Source organism: Abrus precatorius, unplaced genomic scaffold, assembly GCF_003935025.1.
Source record: "Abrus precatorius isolate BTA unplaced genomic scaffold, Abrus_2018 Scaffold8, whole genome shotgun sequence".
Taxonomy (NCBI): Eukaryota; Viridiplantae; Streptophyta; class Magnoliopsida; order Fabales; family Fabaceae; genus Abrus; species Abrus precatorius.
Window position 1 is genome coordinate 20,507,988 of NW_020874428.1, and position 15,465 is coordinate 20,523,452.

A 15,465-nucleotide genomic window follows, 5' to 3' on the forward strand; every position below is an offset into this window, starting at 1 on the left:
GCTTTAAATTATTTTTCCATTTGAAAATATGGAATCCTTATTGATTTAAAGTTGTATATCATTAAGCAGCATATACAATAATTTTCAAGAAAAAAAAAAGGAAGTTTCAGATATATGTTTACTTTGTACTTTGTTTTTAGTTAATATATTTTTTATTTTGCTGGTTTTAGCGGCTAGAGGACCATTCACTTATTATTATTAAGAAATTTATATGCAAAGTGGCTCATAGGCTGTTCAATTTTGGTTTAATTATATAAACATGGAACCAAGGCTTCTAACACGGACACGAGGATTGATAAAGAGAAAGTAAACACGGATGATTCTTATTTTTTCATAACTTTCTTCTAGATAATGGTTAAGAAATTTAACATAAATATTTGTGATGTTAAATGGTGTAAGTAATGTAGTTATTACTTTGTAAATATACATTTAATAGTAAAAAAATTTAACTATTAATACATTTCAAATTTATTATATATTTTTATAACCAAGAAAAAAAAATACTTCATTTTTTTATTTGTAAAAAAGACAGAATGAAGTACCAAAAGATATAAAAATTTAATATTATTAATATATTTCATAATTTTTAATTATTGTCCTTAAAACACTTGTTAACATCATTCTGCTACTTTTTTCCTTTTTTTTTGTTTGAAAAAATAAAACATTATTCTTATTTATCTATTTATGTAAAGGTTTAATATTATATTAATTACTATTTTAAAGTATTATTTTGGTTTACGTAAAAAATTTGAGTATAATAAAAAATATTTGCATTGTCGGAATGGTTTAAATTTCAATTAAAAATAGTATAGTATAATATAATAAATAATAAATAATAAATTTTATTTAATAATTTTAACAAAATAATTAAATTTTTAATCTGTGTATCGTTTTGGATAAATAAATGGGAATGAAGTTGGTAATTTTGTTTTATTAATTTTGAGTCATCAAATATAAAGATATTAAATTTATTTATTTTTTATTTATCATTAAAAAGTTATCAGAAAGAAGTATTGTAAGAGAATATAACCAATCTTCAAAGTTAATCAATAGTTTCTTTTTTTAAAGTTTGATAAGTCATTTAATAGATTTAAACCCTTACCTATTCAACCTCATTAATTTCACGAAACCTTCATTCCCTGTAAACTAAACAGCTCATAATGTAATATTATACAGCTCGCAGTTTAATATTTTACAGCTCATAATGTAATATTATACTTATTATTGTCCCAGTTAACATAGCTTATTTTCGACTTAAATATATTCTATTTTCACATGCAAAATTGCACAGGCTTGACCTATAATAACTCACATCATAAATTATGAAATATCAAATTAAATTAACAATACTTTTGAATAAAAATTAAAGTTAATAGCACAATTAACCGTAGATACACGTAAACTTTTTGGAACACTGGAAAGAAATATTATCATAAATGTTATTTACTTTAGAAGATAAAAAAGGAGTAATTCTCAACAATCTAGAACAAAATGGAATGTGCACAAAAGCACGTGGATCATGAGTGGTTCACGATCAATGAAAACCTTGCATCTAAAGAATAGGACAAAGGCACCAAAAGGTTCAACGAAACCAGCATCGCGATACTGCATCTAATTTGCATGCAACGACACAGTGAAAAAGCAAGCTCGGTTCCCATTTCCCCAAGACGTAACAAACTTCAGCGCGGAACTCGGGGGCATTTCGGTCGTTTTCTCTGCCTTCGAAAATCGCGGTTGCTCCTTCGACTTCCATTAAAACCAAATTAAACCGACACACCACAAATCTGCTCTTTCACACAAACACACTCACTTTGTCAATTCTCACTGCCAAACAAAACCAAAACCACTAGACACGCGAAAAGCAGTTGTAGAGAGAGAGAGAGAGAGAGAGAGAGAGAGAGAGAGAGTGAGAAAGGTGGAGAGAGAAACTATGGCGGCTTCTGATGGAAGCGAGTACTTCGAAATAGCATCTTTAGGGAACGAGAGCTTCGGCAGAGCGTCGAACGCCGACACGGTCGAGGAGGACGAGGAGGAGCTGCAGTGGGTGGCGCTCGCACGATTACCGTCGCAGAAGCGCATCAACTACGCCGTCCTCCGTGCCTCCTCTTCCCGCCAGCGACCTCCGACGAGAGGCGCAGGCGAAGAAAGCTTAGTCGATGTGAGAAAGCTGAGCCGTTCTTGCCGCGAGCGCGTTGTTAAGAAAGCACTCGCCACCAACGATCAAGACAACTACCGCCTCCTCTCCGCCATCAAAGAACGCCTCGACAGGTTCCGGTTTCGAAATATCATTTACTTTATTTATTTATTTTATTTTCCGCGTTTGCGATTTTTCAAAATCACGGATCTGAGTTTTTATCAATCATTGTTGACTCTGGATCGCGATAGGGTTGGATTGAAGGTGCCAAATGTTGAAGTGAGATACAAGAACTTGAACGTCACTGCTGATGTTCAAATCGGTTCAAGAGCTCTACCGACTCTGATTAATTACACTCGCGACGCCGTCGAGGTTAATTTCGTCATAATTTTTTACTGCTGTTTTGCATGATGCATTGTCGTGTGATTGATGAGTGTGTGCGTGAGTGTGAGGGTGAGGTGATTTTGACTATTGTTTTATGCGGTTGCGCACAGAATATCTTAACCAAGTTGCGGATATTTCGACCAAAACGGCATTCCCTTACCATATTGGACAATGTCAGTGGCGTCATCAAACCTGGAAGGTGAATAACGCTTTCTTCTTTTTTGCCTGTTTTCGTCTGCGGCTCGTTAATGTTACTGTTATACGCAACCGCTCGAGAACATGGTTTTATCAAAATACTCGGTTATTATAATTTGTTTTAGCATGTGTTGAATCGAGTCACTTCTATTTTCAGGCGGATCAGATAAGATGAAATAGGTAGGGTTATAGTAATTGGGATTTGGGACGGCACTTGATAATTAATTAATCAATAGTTTTATCACGGGTGAAGTTTCTTTATTTGATAGGTTCAGAGCTTTCATGTGTGCTTCGTTGTAACCGTTATCCAACTTTTTTTTTCTGCCCAGGATGACTTTGCTACTAGGACCTCCGGGAGCGGGCAAATCCACCTTACTTTTGGCTCTTGCTGGCAAGCTTGATAACAACCTTAAGGTGCTATATCTATATTGGTATTGATAAATGAACATGCGTAGAAGGCATTTAATCTTCGTATTACTAACAAAGCCAACTGATAAGTAATTGGTTGAAGGTAAATTCTAGTGAAGATCTTTAGGCAACTATAAATTAAATGTAAAAAATGTCACTCAATATTTTTAGGACATTGTTTAAAATATTTATTTTTTTTTATTAAAAAAGAGTAAAATATTCTAATCCTATAATTTTTAATGTACTACAACATGTTTTTTTAATATTATTAAATTTTTAATTAATGCTTTTAAGAATTAATTAACATGATTATTAGTTAAATAATTGCAGATAAAATTTTTATTAAAAAGAATATGATTTTTTATCATAAATTTTAAAATTAAAATAATAATAATTTTTTTAGTAAATCTTTAACTAGTGTTATATGTCAATAACCTAATCAGTATTGTAGGTGCTACTTACCAAATATAACTACTAGTGAATTTTTCATACACTAGTATATTGAATACATTTAGTTCCTAAAAGTATTCACATTTGAATTTTCTTAAAAAAATATTCTTGTTTTAAATTTTATACTCAAATTATATATAAAAATTAATAATGATTATTTTTTTATATAAACTTTTGTGTGTATGTGATGGTTTATAAATATCTTAAAATAATTAAATAAATTTAAACCTTCTTTTAATTAAATAACTAATTAAAGCAAAAATTAACGGATTTGTGACTTGTGAGCGCTTGTGTATTCTTTTTTTATTTTTTTAAGAGTATTTTTTATAAGGACACCAGAGAAGATTGGAGGATTTGAATTGACTCCACCTATTCACGTGTAATCGTAGCATTGGAAACAAAAATAAGAGGAAAAAAAAAATTCAGATATGTATAGTGATGAGATTTTGTAGTAAAGGCTTCTCGGTGTTGGCTCCTGTTGAATAGATTGGGTGTTTTTATTTGGTTATTTGTAATTCTGCCGTGTTTTTCCAAATTCCAAGCCATACATTTTGGAGACGATACTTTTTTCTTTTTGTGGAATGGATACTGTAAGCTACTCTTATAATTTTTCTTCTTACCGTCCTATTCCTACAGAAGACTGGTAGTATAACATATAATGGTCATGAGATAGATGAGTTTTATGTTCAACGGACTTCTGCATACATTAGCCAAACAGATAATCACATTGCAGAACTGACAGTACGCGAAACTTTGGACTTCGCTGCTAGATGCCAAGGTGCAGAAGAAGGTTTTGCAGGTATGTTAATTTAATTATGTTGAAAGATTTTCTTTATGTTTGATAATTAAATTTCTAAGACAAAATGTGTTTGATTCTCTCGAATTCCTGACAAGTTTATCAATTGCTTTCTTCCCCTTCTGTCTTCTCTTTCCACTCTTTCTTACAGTATATACGAAAGAACTGAACCGCCTAGAGAATGAAAGGAACATACGACCTAGTCCAGAAATTGACGCGTTTATGAAGGTTGTCTTTCTAAATGTGTAGGAGTAGTATATGACAGTAACACATGCCTGCACGTGTTTATACAGGGCTATCCTTACGTCTTGTGCGAAATTTGATGAACTTCACAGGCATCATCTGTTGGAGGTAAAAGGCACAGTGTGAACACGGATTACATTTTGAAAGTGCTCGGTCTCGATGTATGTTCGGAGACAATAGTGGGCAGCGAAATGCTAAGGGGGGTATCAGGCGGCCAAAGAAAGAGAGTTACAACAGGTTTTTCTCTCCCCCTTCTTCAGGAGTAAACTGCATTTGTCGTCAGCATCTTTAATGTTCGTTTCTGAATGACTATCGTTTTACACCCTATTATTATTTGGGTGCAGGAGGTGAAAAAAAAAAAGATGAAAAAAGAAAAGAAAAGAAAAGTAGGGATGTCATAAAAATAGAAAGAAAAAAAGTCATATTTTAACATCTCAAACAGTTTTTAAACCAGATATTGTATTTTTTTATGTTAAAATATTTTTTATATTTTAATACTAATATAATAAATAAAAATATGAAATAAATATAAAAAAATATTTAATACTTAAAAATATTGAATGTCTTGTATAGATACCCATTTTAAATGTTAAAATAATAATTTTTAAAGAAAAATAAATGTAAAATAAGTGAAAACTATTTTGAGTGGATGGATGTTATGTTTTTTGTTTTTGCCACTGTTCTTTTCGTTTTCTTTTACTCTAGGTTAATTTAATGTTTCTAATTAAAAATCTAACGTATTATAGAGAATTATGTTTCAACGCCACGTTGTACTTAGATGAGTAATATAATGCTTGTACTTTGGTAATAGTGCTTGCAGTTAGTATATTGCATCTTGGATTGATTAGGAGTTTCTAGATAGTACCAAAAATGACGAATATTAAAAATGTTTTGACTGCATCTGAACTGGAAGACTTCAAATACTGAGATGACTCTGATTTAAGTCGTGCAGTTGCAGCAATCAATGACATCTTGTCTTGCTTCTTTTAGGAGAAATGATTGTTGGTCCAAGAAAAACGCTATTTATGGATGAAATATCAACTGGTCTTGATAGCTCTACTACGTACCAAATAGTAAAATGCATAAAGAATTTTGTTCATCAGATGGAGGCTACAGTACTCATGGCTCTCCTTCAGCCAGCTCCTGAAACATTTGATCTATTTGATGATCTGGTGCTTCTGTCAGAAGGGCACGTGGTATATGAAGGCCCTCGAGAAGATGTTCTTGAGTTTTTTCAGTCAATTGGTTTTCAACTTCCACCTCGTAAGGGGATCGCAGACTTTCTTCAGGAGGTGTATCTTCTTAACATCTTAACATATATACTTTCATGATCAAGTGCTTCCTTTTTTTTATTGCTAACATTAAGTGCTTCCTTTAATTCTTGCTTATATTCTTTTCTTTTGTCAGGTGACCTCGAAAAAGGATCAAGCACAATACTGGGCTGATCGTTCAAAACCGTATGAGTTTGTCTCAGTTCCTGAGATTGCAGAAGCCTTTAGAAATTCCAAATTTGGAAGTTATATGGAATCCATGCAGACACATCCATTTGATAAATCAAAATGTCATCCTTCAGCTTTGGCTACAACTAAATTTGCCGCCTCAGGATGGGAGATTGCTAAAGCTTGCTTTGCACGAGAAGTCCTTTTGATCAGAAGGCACAGTTTTCTTTATACTTTTAGGACCTTCCAGGTATTCTTGATTTGATATAGTATTCAAAACTAGTTTTGTTTGAATTCTTTCTATCATTCGTAAATCGGTGCACTCTTTATTAAGTGAAAGTCTGATATCATCGTAAGAATAGAGTTTTAGAAGCCAAACCCAGAGCACTAAAATACTTTCGGGTTAAAAATGTTATTGCATATAATTTTATGATATTTTAATTTTAGTTATTGATTTTTTAAAATTAATTATTTGAAATTTTAATAATAGCGTGATATAACGAAATATTAATACATAATACAATAAACAAATGATATGTGACATTCTCTTAATTATGTTATTATTAGAAACAAAGACATGTTAAATTTACAAAAATTAGAGACAAAAATTGAAACAAAAAAAATTTGAGAGGCTAAATTAAAATTTTTATGAAAATTTAGAAACCAAATACATATTTAAATCAATACTTCTTTATTGAATATTAGTGTTAAGTAGCATAAAGAATAGTTTCGAAGAAACAGAAATTTTTAGATTTCTGTTTGATTTGATTTTTTTTCATTTTTTTATTTTATTATAAAATTATGAACTATTTTTATTTTTAAAATTTAAAAAGAAATAATGAAAACAATACTTTTACTAGTTTTTTGTATTAATATTTACAAATAAAAAATATAGTAACTGTTTTGTAATAATTGGTAAAATAAAAAAAAGTAAAGAAATATTTTCTCCAATCCCATATTCAGTCTTTGTAGTTTTATAGCGGTCGACTGACTCATGTGCATGGTCTCCTATTCCCAACTTCTTACCATGATTCCATCTCGTAGTACCTCACGTAGGTAGACCTTCCACGGTCACTGCTTGTTCAGATTTATAGAGTGCATGTCTTAATTGAAAATTTGATAAACTCATAAACACCCACTTTATGAAAATCAATTTTAGATTTGGCTCATAATGTTACACTGCAATATTTATTGTAATTTATATTATTTGCTTTTGATGACATCTATGATTGTTATCATTTGTAATTTGATAAACTCATAAACACTCAAAAAATCTAATTTAACATTTGGCTCATCGAAGTTACACCACAATCCTCGTTGTAACTTTTAATTACTGGCTTTTAGGAAAAACATACTATTTGTAAGTTGGTGGAGTCTTTTTTTTTTTTTTTTATGTATTTACATTTGTGTTTTTTTTTTTTGTCAATATGTATTTACGTTTCTTATCTTGCCAAAGGTTGCTTTCGTTGGATTTGTCACATGTACAATATTCCTGCGAACAAGGTTACACCCCACAAATGAGCTTTACGGAGACCTTTATCTTTCAGCTCTATTTTTTGGGCTGGTTCACATGATGTTTAATGGGTTTTCGGAGCTGCCTCTTATGATAACCCGGCTTCCAGTATTTTACAAGCAAAGAGATAATTTATTCTATCCTGCATGGGCGTGGTCTCTTACCAGCTGGATTCTCCGTGTACCGTATTCCATTATTGAGTCTGTTATATGGAGTATTGTTGTATATTACACGATTGGATTTGCCCCTGCAGCGGGAAGGTATCGTAATTTTATTTCATCTTTTTGCGAATTTTCTTTTTAACCCTCGTAATCACTGCATTTTGTTAAATATTTCAGGTTTTTTCGCTACATGTTTTTACTTTTTGTAATGCATCAAATGGCATTAGGTCTCTTCCGGATGATGGCTTCTATTGCACGAGATATGGTTCTTGCCAATACATTTGGATCAGCTGCACTACTGATTATATTCTTGCTGGGAGGATTTATTGTACCTAAAGGTAGGTAGGACCACAAATTGTCAAAGAAAAGTTAACAACATTGCTCTTAGTGATTAGGTTGTTATTCGTTCAGGAATGATAAAGCCATGGTGGATTTGGGGCTACTGGTTGTCACCACTTACCTATGGACAACGTGCTATCACAATTAATGAATTTACTGCTTCAAGATGGATGAAGGTATTTCATTTGGCTATGTAACTATCTTATTTTTCTTTTACTTCATGTATTCATGTGTTAATATTGTCAAGGACTAACCGTACCCAAGAAGTTAACCCCTGAAGAATGATTTTTATTTCTGGTACCTTCTCACGTGATAGCCTCTGAGCTTTTATTAAGCGTGGTAAAAGCCTAGTCGTACTTTAACTTGTGCTAAAATTAAACTTGATTTAATTATGAAGAATGAGTGCAACAAAGGTTAAACTTTCACCTGGTTAGAGACTTTAATACCTTTCAAGAGTCAACTCATCAAAATCTTAAGCTGAACCACCATATGTAAACTTTATTTGGGATAGCTTTATAGAATATTTATGGTTTACAATGTTAAATTTATGCAGAAATCAGCAACTGGGTTCAACACAATTGGTTACAATATCCTCCACTCACACAGTCTACCAAGTGCTGATCATTGGTATTGGATTGGTGTTGGAGTTTTGATAATATATGCACTTTTTTTCAACAACATGGTCACTGTGGCCTTGGCCTATCTGAATCGTAAGTTTTGAACAATATTTCCCAATATTTCTCCATTTTAGATCATGCTTTCTCTCTTAATATTTTACTACCATTTCCTTTGGACAGTGAATTTCTTGTGTCATGGATATTTGCTTGTGTTATCTTTATTTCATCCCCCTTTTCTTCTTTGTCTCAATTACTTTTTAATACAGCACTTCAAAAAGCACGATCAGTTATTTCCTCGGGTGATGACTCAGAAAAGAATTCTTCCAGAGATGGTAATGATCCAGCCATAATTTGCATGAATAATTCTGTTGGACCAGAGATTCAAAGATTGATATTGTATTGACCAAAAATGTCTCACAATCCATCACTTGGTTGTTCAGCCAATAATCAGGTCTATGAATTGAGTACCCGTGCCAGATCCGCAAGAGAGGACAGTAATAAGAAAGGAATGATTCTTCCATTTCAACCATTGACAATGACATTCCACAACGTCAATTATTTTGTTGATATGCCAAAGGTAGGGCGACTTGCAATTTCTAATTTTATCAACTGAAATACTACACTTTATTAGGGCATACACAGCAGAAAATATTGGAGAGATCTTGCTTCCATTGACTCAATCGAAAAGAACTTTTTTACAGGAGATAAGCAAGCAAGGCATAACTGAAACTCGGTTGCAGCTCTTGACAAATGTGAGCGGAGTTTTCTCACCTGGTGTCCTTACAGCATTAGTGGGGTCTAGTGGGGCCGGAAAGACCACTTTAATGGACGTTCTTGCCGGCAGGAAAACTGGAGGGTATATAGAAGGGGACATTAAAATATCAGGTTACCCAAAGGAGCAAAAGTCATTTGCTAGAGTATCAGGATATGTTGAACAAAATGATATACATTCTCCTCAAGTAACAATTGAGGAGTCACTATTGTTTTCTTCATCTCTTCGCCTTCTAAAGGAAGTTGGCGTTGCTAAAAGACTTGTATGTTGTTTCATGACTAATTGTATATCTGATTGTATTGAATTATTTCCAAACCATAATTAATTGAAATATTCTACAGGAATTTGTTGAACAAGTAATGAAACTAGTTGAGCTTGATACTTTGAGACATGCTCTGGTTGGTTTGCCAGGTAGTTCTGGCTTATCAACAGAGCAGAGGAAACGTTTAACAATAGCAGTGGAGCTTGTAGCAAACCCTTCCATTATTTTTATGGATGAGCCTACATCTGGACTTGATGCACGTGCAGCAGCTATTGTTATGCGAACTGTTCGTAATACTGTTGATACTGGAAGAACTGTGGTTTGCACCATACATCAACCAAGTATTGATATATTTGAAGCATTTGATGAAGTTAGTTTAGTTACAGCTTTTTAATTCGTTTTCTGTTTTGATGGCCAATGGTGCAGCTTCTATTAAGGAATCTAAACCTTGGTTTCTGCTCTACCCAGTTACTTCTTATGAAACGTGGGGGACAAGTAATATATGGGGGCAAGCTTGGTGTGCGGTCACAGATAATGATAAACTACTTTCAGGTATGGTTAAAATATAGTTTTGTATCATCATTACTTTTCACTCCTTAATCACGATTATCATCAGTACATCAAGGTAGTAACTTAGTCAATGGAACCTAAGATGACACCATCTTTTCATGGAAGGTAATCTATATGATGCCATGTAGTGTTGCATTCAGTCAAAAAAATTGCACCTTAATAGAACCCATTCTCAAATGTCTATCTTGTTCCTAAACCGTTATCTTTTTTAGTTACAACTAGAAGAGTGATATTGTAGAATTTCTTTCATTGCTGTTGTTAGCCTTTATGCCCAGGTGGAAACTGGAACTTCCTGCTTTTCCATCAAATTTCCATTTTTTATACACAATCAAATAATAGGTTTGGCTTGTATAAATATGAAATTCTTCTTGTTAGGTCTACTACTTAGCTCAATTTTTTCATTTGTCCTCAGTTTGTTGCCACGAGTAGAGTGGGTCAGGCTGCACTATTCACAGTATTAGATCCTACTGAGTAAGATGTGATGTAGAAAGAACATACAATAGACATTGAGTGAGAAAAGATGAGAGAAAGAATCAGGACTCAGGTGAGTGGAGAATAATGTAGAATGCCAAGAAAACACAGTTCTTTTATAGTCTAGATTAATTTTTCATCATATCAGGCATTTCTAATTTCCGACAATATCCATGAATATGAGTAAGATAGTAGAATGCCTCTGCCTAATTGTTTCTCTGGATTTCTTTTTCTAAAACAAATGTCAAGATGCAAGCTTGCTTTCTTGTGTTGTTTATATTTTTGGCTTCTGTTTATTTTTTAATCTGCTCTGCAGGGAATTAATGGAATACCACCCATTCCAAGTGGCTACAATCCAGCTACCTGGGTGCTTGAGGTTACTACACCAGCTACTGAAGAGAGAATAGGTGCAGATTTTGCAGATATTTACAAGAATTCAGAGCAATACAGGTGCTTTTAATTTGTAGGATTTTAAGTGCAATTGCTAAAGTCTAAAAACCTTGATGTTACAATTCTAAAGATACAGGTGCTAGAATAGAAAGATTTCTTTTCAGATGAATGATTAAACTGTTGAGTCAATGGTTTTCTCAGGGGGGTGGAAGCTTCTATTTTGCAATTTGGACAGCCTCCTGCCGGCTCTAAACCACTAAAATTTGACACAACATATTCACAAAACCTGTTGAACCAATTTTTTCAATGCTTATGGAAACAAAATCTTGTGTACTGGAGAAGTCCAACATATAATGCCATGAGGATGTACTTCACCACAATAAGTGCTTTGATATTTGGTAGTGTATTTTGGGATGTTGGTTCAAAAAGGTAACCTTTCTCTGTGTTCTCATTTGTCGTGAAGGGAATTATTTTAGAATATACATTAAACCAAAGAAGAGGCAAAAATTGGAATAAAAAAATTATGGAACTGCCTAAGGATACAAGGACTCTGAGACCTGATAAAACGATTATTACTTGGGATCTTTTAATGTAAATTAAATCAGACGGGATTGACTTCACTAATTATTCTAAACTGAACCTTTATATATTAAAATTGGATTGTTATATAAGACATCAGAAACTTCTGTTTAATCAAAGATAAGATCAAAGGTTGTTTATGATGCCATTAATCTCTTATTTTAGGGCATCAACTAATGAGCTGTTTGTGATTATGGGAGCTCTATATTCCGCATGCTTGTTTCTTGGGGTAAACAACGCTTCTTCTGTTCAACCAATTGTGTCAATAGAAAGGACAGTGTTTTATAGAGAGAAAGCAGCTGGAATGTACTCTCCAATTGCGTATGCAGCAGCCCAGGTAAGTCTTATAATACTGGTAATTGATTCCATAGCTATATATTTTAAATTGCTGGTAAAGAATGCTCAATCCAATTGACAGGGGCTGATAGAGGTACCATACATTGCTGTTCAGACAATAGTATTTGGTGTAATCACATATTTCATGGTCAATTTTGAAAAGACAGCCGGTAATATTTCAACTTTCCATATGTAGATATTTATTGCTTGCTATTGTTTGGAATTCACTTGCAATTTAGTGTTACAAACAGGGACTGTCACCCATTCTCTCACCAAAAGTCTTTTTCTGTGTGTTGTAAGTCCTAGTTGAGTTATTTACCTTCAATTCATATTACATGGTTTTTTTGGCCGTCGTGTTGGCATCAGTAGATTGATTATTGACAATAGTGGAAACTTCTTTAGACCCAGCTCCTGGATAAGAAATGTTTTCATATACAGTTCCAAATTTTTTGACAGTGCTTTGACATTTTAAACCTATTGTATTTTGTATGTCATTCATATAAATGCTGTTGGTTTTAATGTAAGACGATATATCAAAGAAGGTAGTTAAATTAATATGAACCGAGCAAAAGGTTTCATTAATTAAATAGATTGTTGACGCGAACTATCATTTGTCCTCCAATTCAGAAACAAAAATATGTAGGATGTTTTCTCTCCATACCTGTCTTAATATACCTGAAGGCATTATCTCCCATTTTTTTAGCTTTATTACCTAGTTTACCAGATACATCTCAAGTGGAGCAAAAGGTAACTAATGCTAGATTCTAATATTTACTTGTAATATTATAATTCACAATATGTGGATTCAGAATGTAGAGAACATTTATGCAGAGAGTAAAATTGATGTCTTGTGATGTTGTAGTTATTGGTTTTAGTCATGGAAATAATTTCTGTCAACGAGATATGGAATAAGGATCCTTAATTTGACTCTCCTCTAAGCTTGTGATAGCAGGAGCATTGCGAATTAAGTGTTTCTCGCTTTAATTCAAGAGAGTTTTTGACAACACTTAGATATGCATATATCTTGAGAAGTAAGAAAGGGGAAGAGAAGAGAAAAAGGTGACAAATGTGACGTCTGATGAAATAAAAAAGAAAGGTAGGGATGACGAAAAAATGGGGGTAGAAATTGGGGTGTTAAGCAATCAGGATTTTTTAAACAAAATTGGGTTATTTAAATTTTCCTTGTATATATTCATTTATATTTTAATTATTAAATATTAATATAAGGTGAATGTGTGCTATAATTTCTTCAATTTTTCTGGGGAATTAAATTTGCAAATTTAATTTTTTTACTTTAAGTGTGCTTTCTTTTGAAATGAAAAAGAGAAGGAATAAATGGTTTGAGATGTTGCATGCTAATAAAATCTGTGTTAAAGTGGATAATTTTTTATTTATTGCAGGGAAGTTTTTTCTCTATCTTTTGTTCATGTTCCTGACGTTCACCTACTTCACCTTTTACGGTATGATGGCTGTTGGTCTTACACCTTCCCAACATCTAGCAGCTGTAATTTCTTCAGCATTTTACTCCCTGTGGAATCTTCTTTCAGGTTTTCTCATCCCAAAATCGGTGAGTAATACCATGCTCTTTTAACCCAGAATCGTGTAGTTGATACTGCAGTAAATTCTTACAATTGGATTCTGTTAATGCATTCATTGGTAAATTGTTCTCTATCTGTTTTTCTCTTAAGAGCATTTGCTATTGATCAATATTCTTAAGTTTTACTTGTGCTATTCGAAAAAGAAATAGAGAAATGAATGAACCTTTGCCAGCTATTATCCAAATAGTTTCATGGCTTTTTCAACGATATGAAAAGTTGTCAGTTCTCCCTTGGATTCTAATGATTCTTTACTCCTTGCAATGTCTCAGAGTATTCCGGGATGGTGGGTTTGGTTCTATTATATTTGCCCGGTTGCATGGACATTACGTGGTATTATCACGTCTCAGCTTGGTGATGTGGAAACCAAAATTGTGGGACCTGGATTTGAGGGCACCGTGAAAGAGTATTTATCTGCTAGTCTGGGATATGATAATAAAATCAATGGGTTTTCTTCTGTGGGGCTTTCAGTGATTGTGCTTATTGGATTTATTATTCTCTTCTTTGGTTCTTTCGCTGTATCAGTCAAAGTTTTGAACTTCCAAAAGAGATGAGTGAATTAGTTTGATAAAAATGAGAGAAGCTGCTCTTTAACTTAACATGGCAAGACGTAGATGACTCTGATATTGAATGATATAGATAAATATTTTGTTAAAATTATTTAATAATTTTTTAAAATTAGAATGAATTGTAATTTTGATTTTTATAATGAGGACGGATAATTCATGATCGAAGAGGAATACACTTCGATTAGTGTAGACTTGAGTCCAAAGGCTCACGATGGAAGGATACTGTGTTTATAAAGTCCGATACTAAATTGTGTTTATATTGTCAAGATATGTTAACGCAAAAGGGTGAAATTTCAACACTTACACTATTAATAATTTTTTATAATTTTTTTATTAAATAAATTAATTTTGTTAAATTTCATAAAAAAATTAAATTTAATTATATTTTTATCTTAATAAAATTAGCATATTATATAATAAGTTTTTATAAATTTTTTTGTTGAAATATAAGTTTTTAAAAATTAACAGATTAAGATTTAATTTCTAGTTATGTGATACTTATGCATAAAATGTCATTTAATTTTAAAATACGTTATTATATAAAATAACTATTTACAAACATGTTACTTAAAATTTTTTAAAAATTTAGTAAAAAGTTCCTCTTTTTCTCTTCTCTTTCCTTCAATCTAACCTTCCTCACTTCCTACCTCTTCTATTCTCTTCCCTTCGTTGCACTTTTAAATTTCCAATAACAATTAGTTTTAATGGACATAAAGGCTTTGCAAAATCAAAGAGAAGTCACGTATAATACCACAACAAAAAACATACTGTAGAGGTCACACACAACACTTCAACAAAAAGACACACAATAGTCACAGATCCAAAATTTCTTCACCATCTCTTTCGTTACACTCAATTAACACTGCAAAGAACCTATTCGTGAAGGAGAAGAAAATTCGTGTTTTTTATCTTTATATTAAGGGGTTGGAGTTACAAGGTAGGGTTGGAGGAGGGAGAGGGCTTAGGGTTAGAGGTGAGATTACGTGGTTGTGTTGAGGGAGGAAGATGGGGTTGCCAGAAGAAAAATGAAAAGAAGCGGGAGAGGAAAAGGATGGGGGAGGGGGAGAGGGGGTTGTGGGGAAGGGAAAGGGGTGGAGTTATGGATGCTGGAAAGGAGCGTGGGGAAGGGAAAGGGAGAGCGCGCGAGAATAAGAAAAACTCAAAACAACACAACACAGATAAATACATTATAAAATAATAATAAAAATAAAATCACTATCAATTCCTGTCCAATAACATATA

The 15,465-nt window shown here is 32.8% G+C and overlaps 1 protein-coding gene across 1 annotated transcript; it reads left to right on the plus strand.

The window, feature by feature from the left end:
* The first annotated feature begins 1,930 nt into the window (after positions 1–1,930).
* LOC113847176 (ABC transporter G family member 31-like) lies at positions 1,931–14,208 on the plus strand. Its single transcript, XM_027476097.1, is given in 23 exon segments — positions 1,931–2,268; positions 2,386–2,506; positions 2,629–2,717; positions 3,043–3,127; positions 4,208–4,370; positions 4,519–4,595; positions 4,703–4,847; positions 5,601–5,902; positions 6,018–6,299; positions 7,506–8,061; positions 8,135–8,238; positions 8,616–8,772; positions 8,946–9,011; positions 9,120–9,256; positions 9,381–9,713; positions 9,793–10,083; positions 10,182–10,265; positions 11,071–11,204; positions 11,346–11,573; positions 11,889–12,251; positions 13,405–13,406; positions 13,460–13,626; positions 13,927–14,208. Coding segments are annotated over 23 exon segments (4,506 nt in total).
* The last annotated feature ends 1,257 nt before the right edge of the window (positions 14,209–15,465 follow it).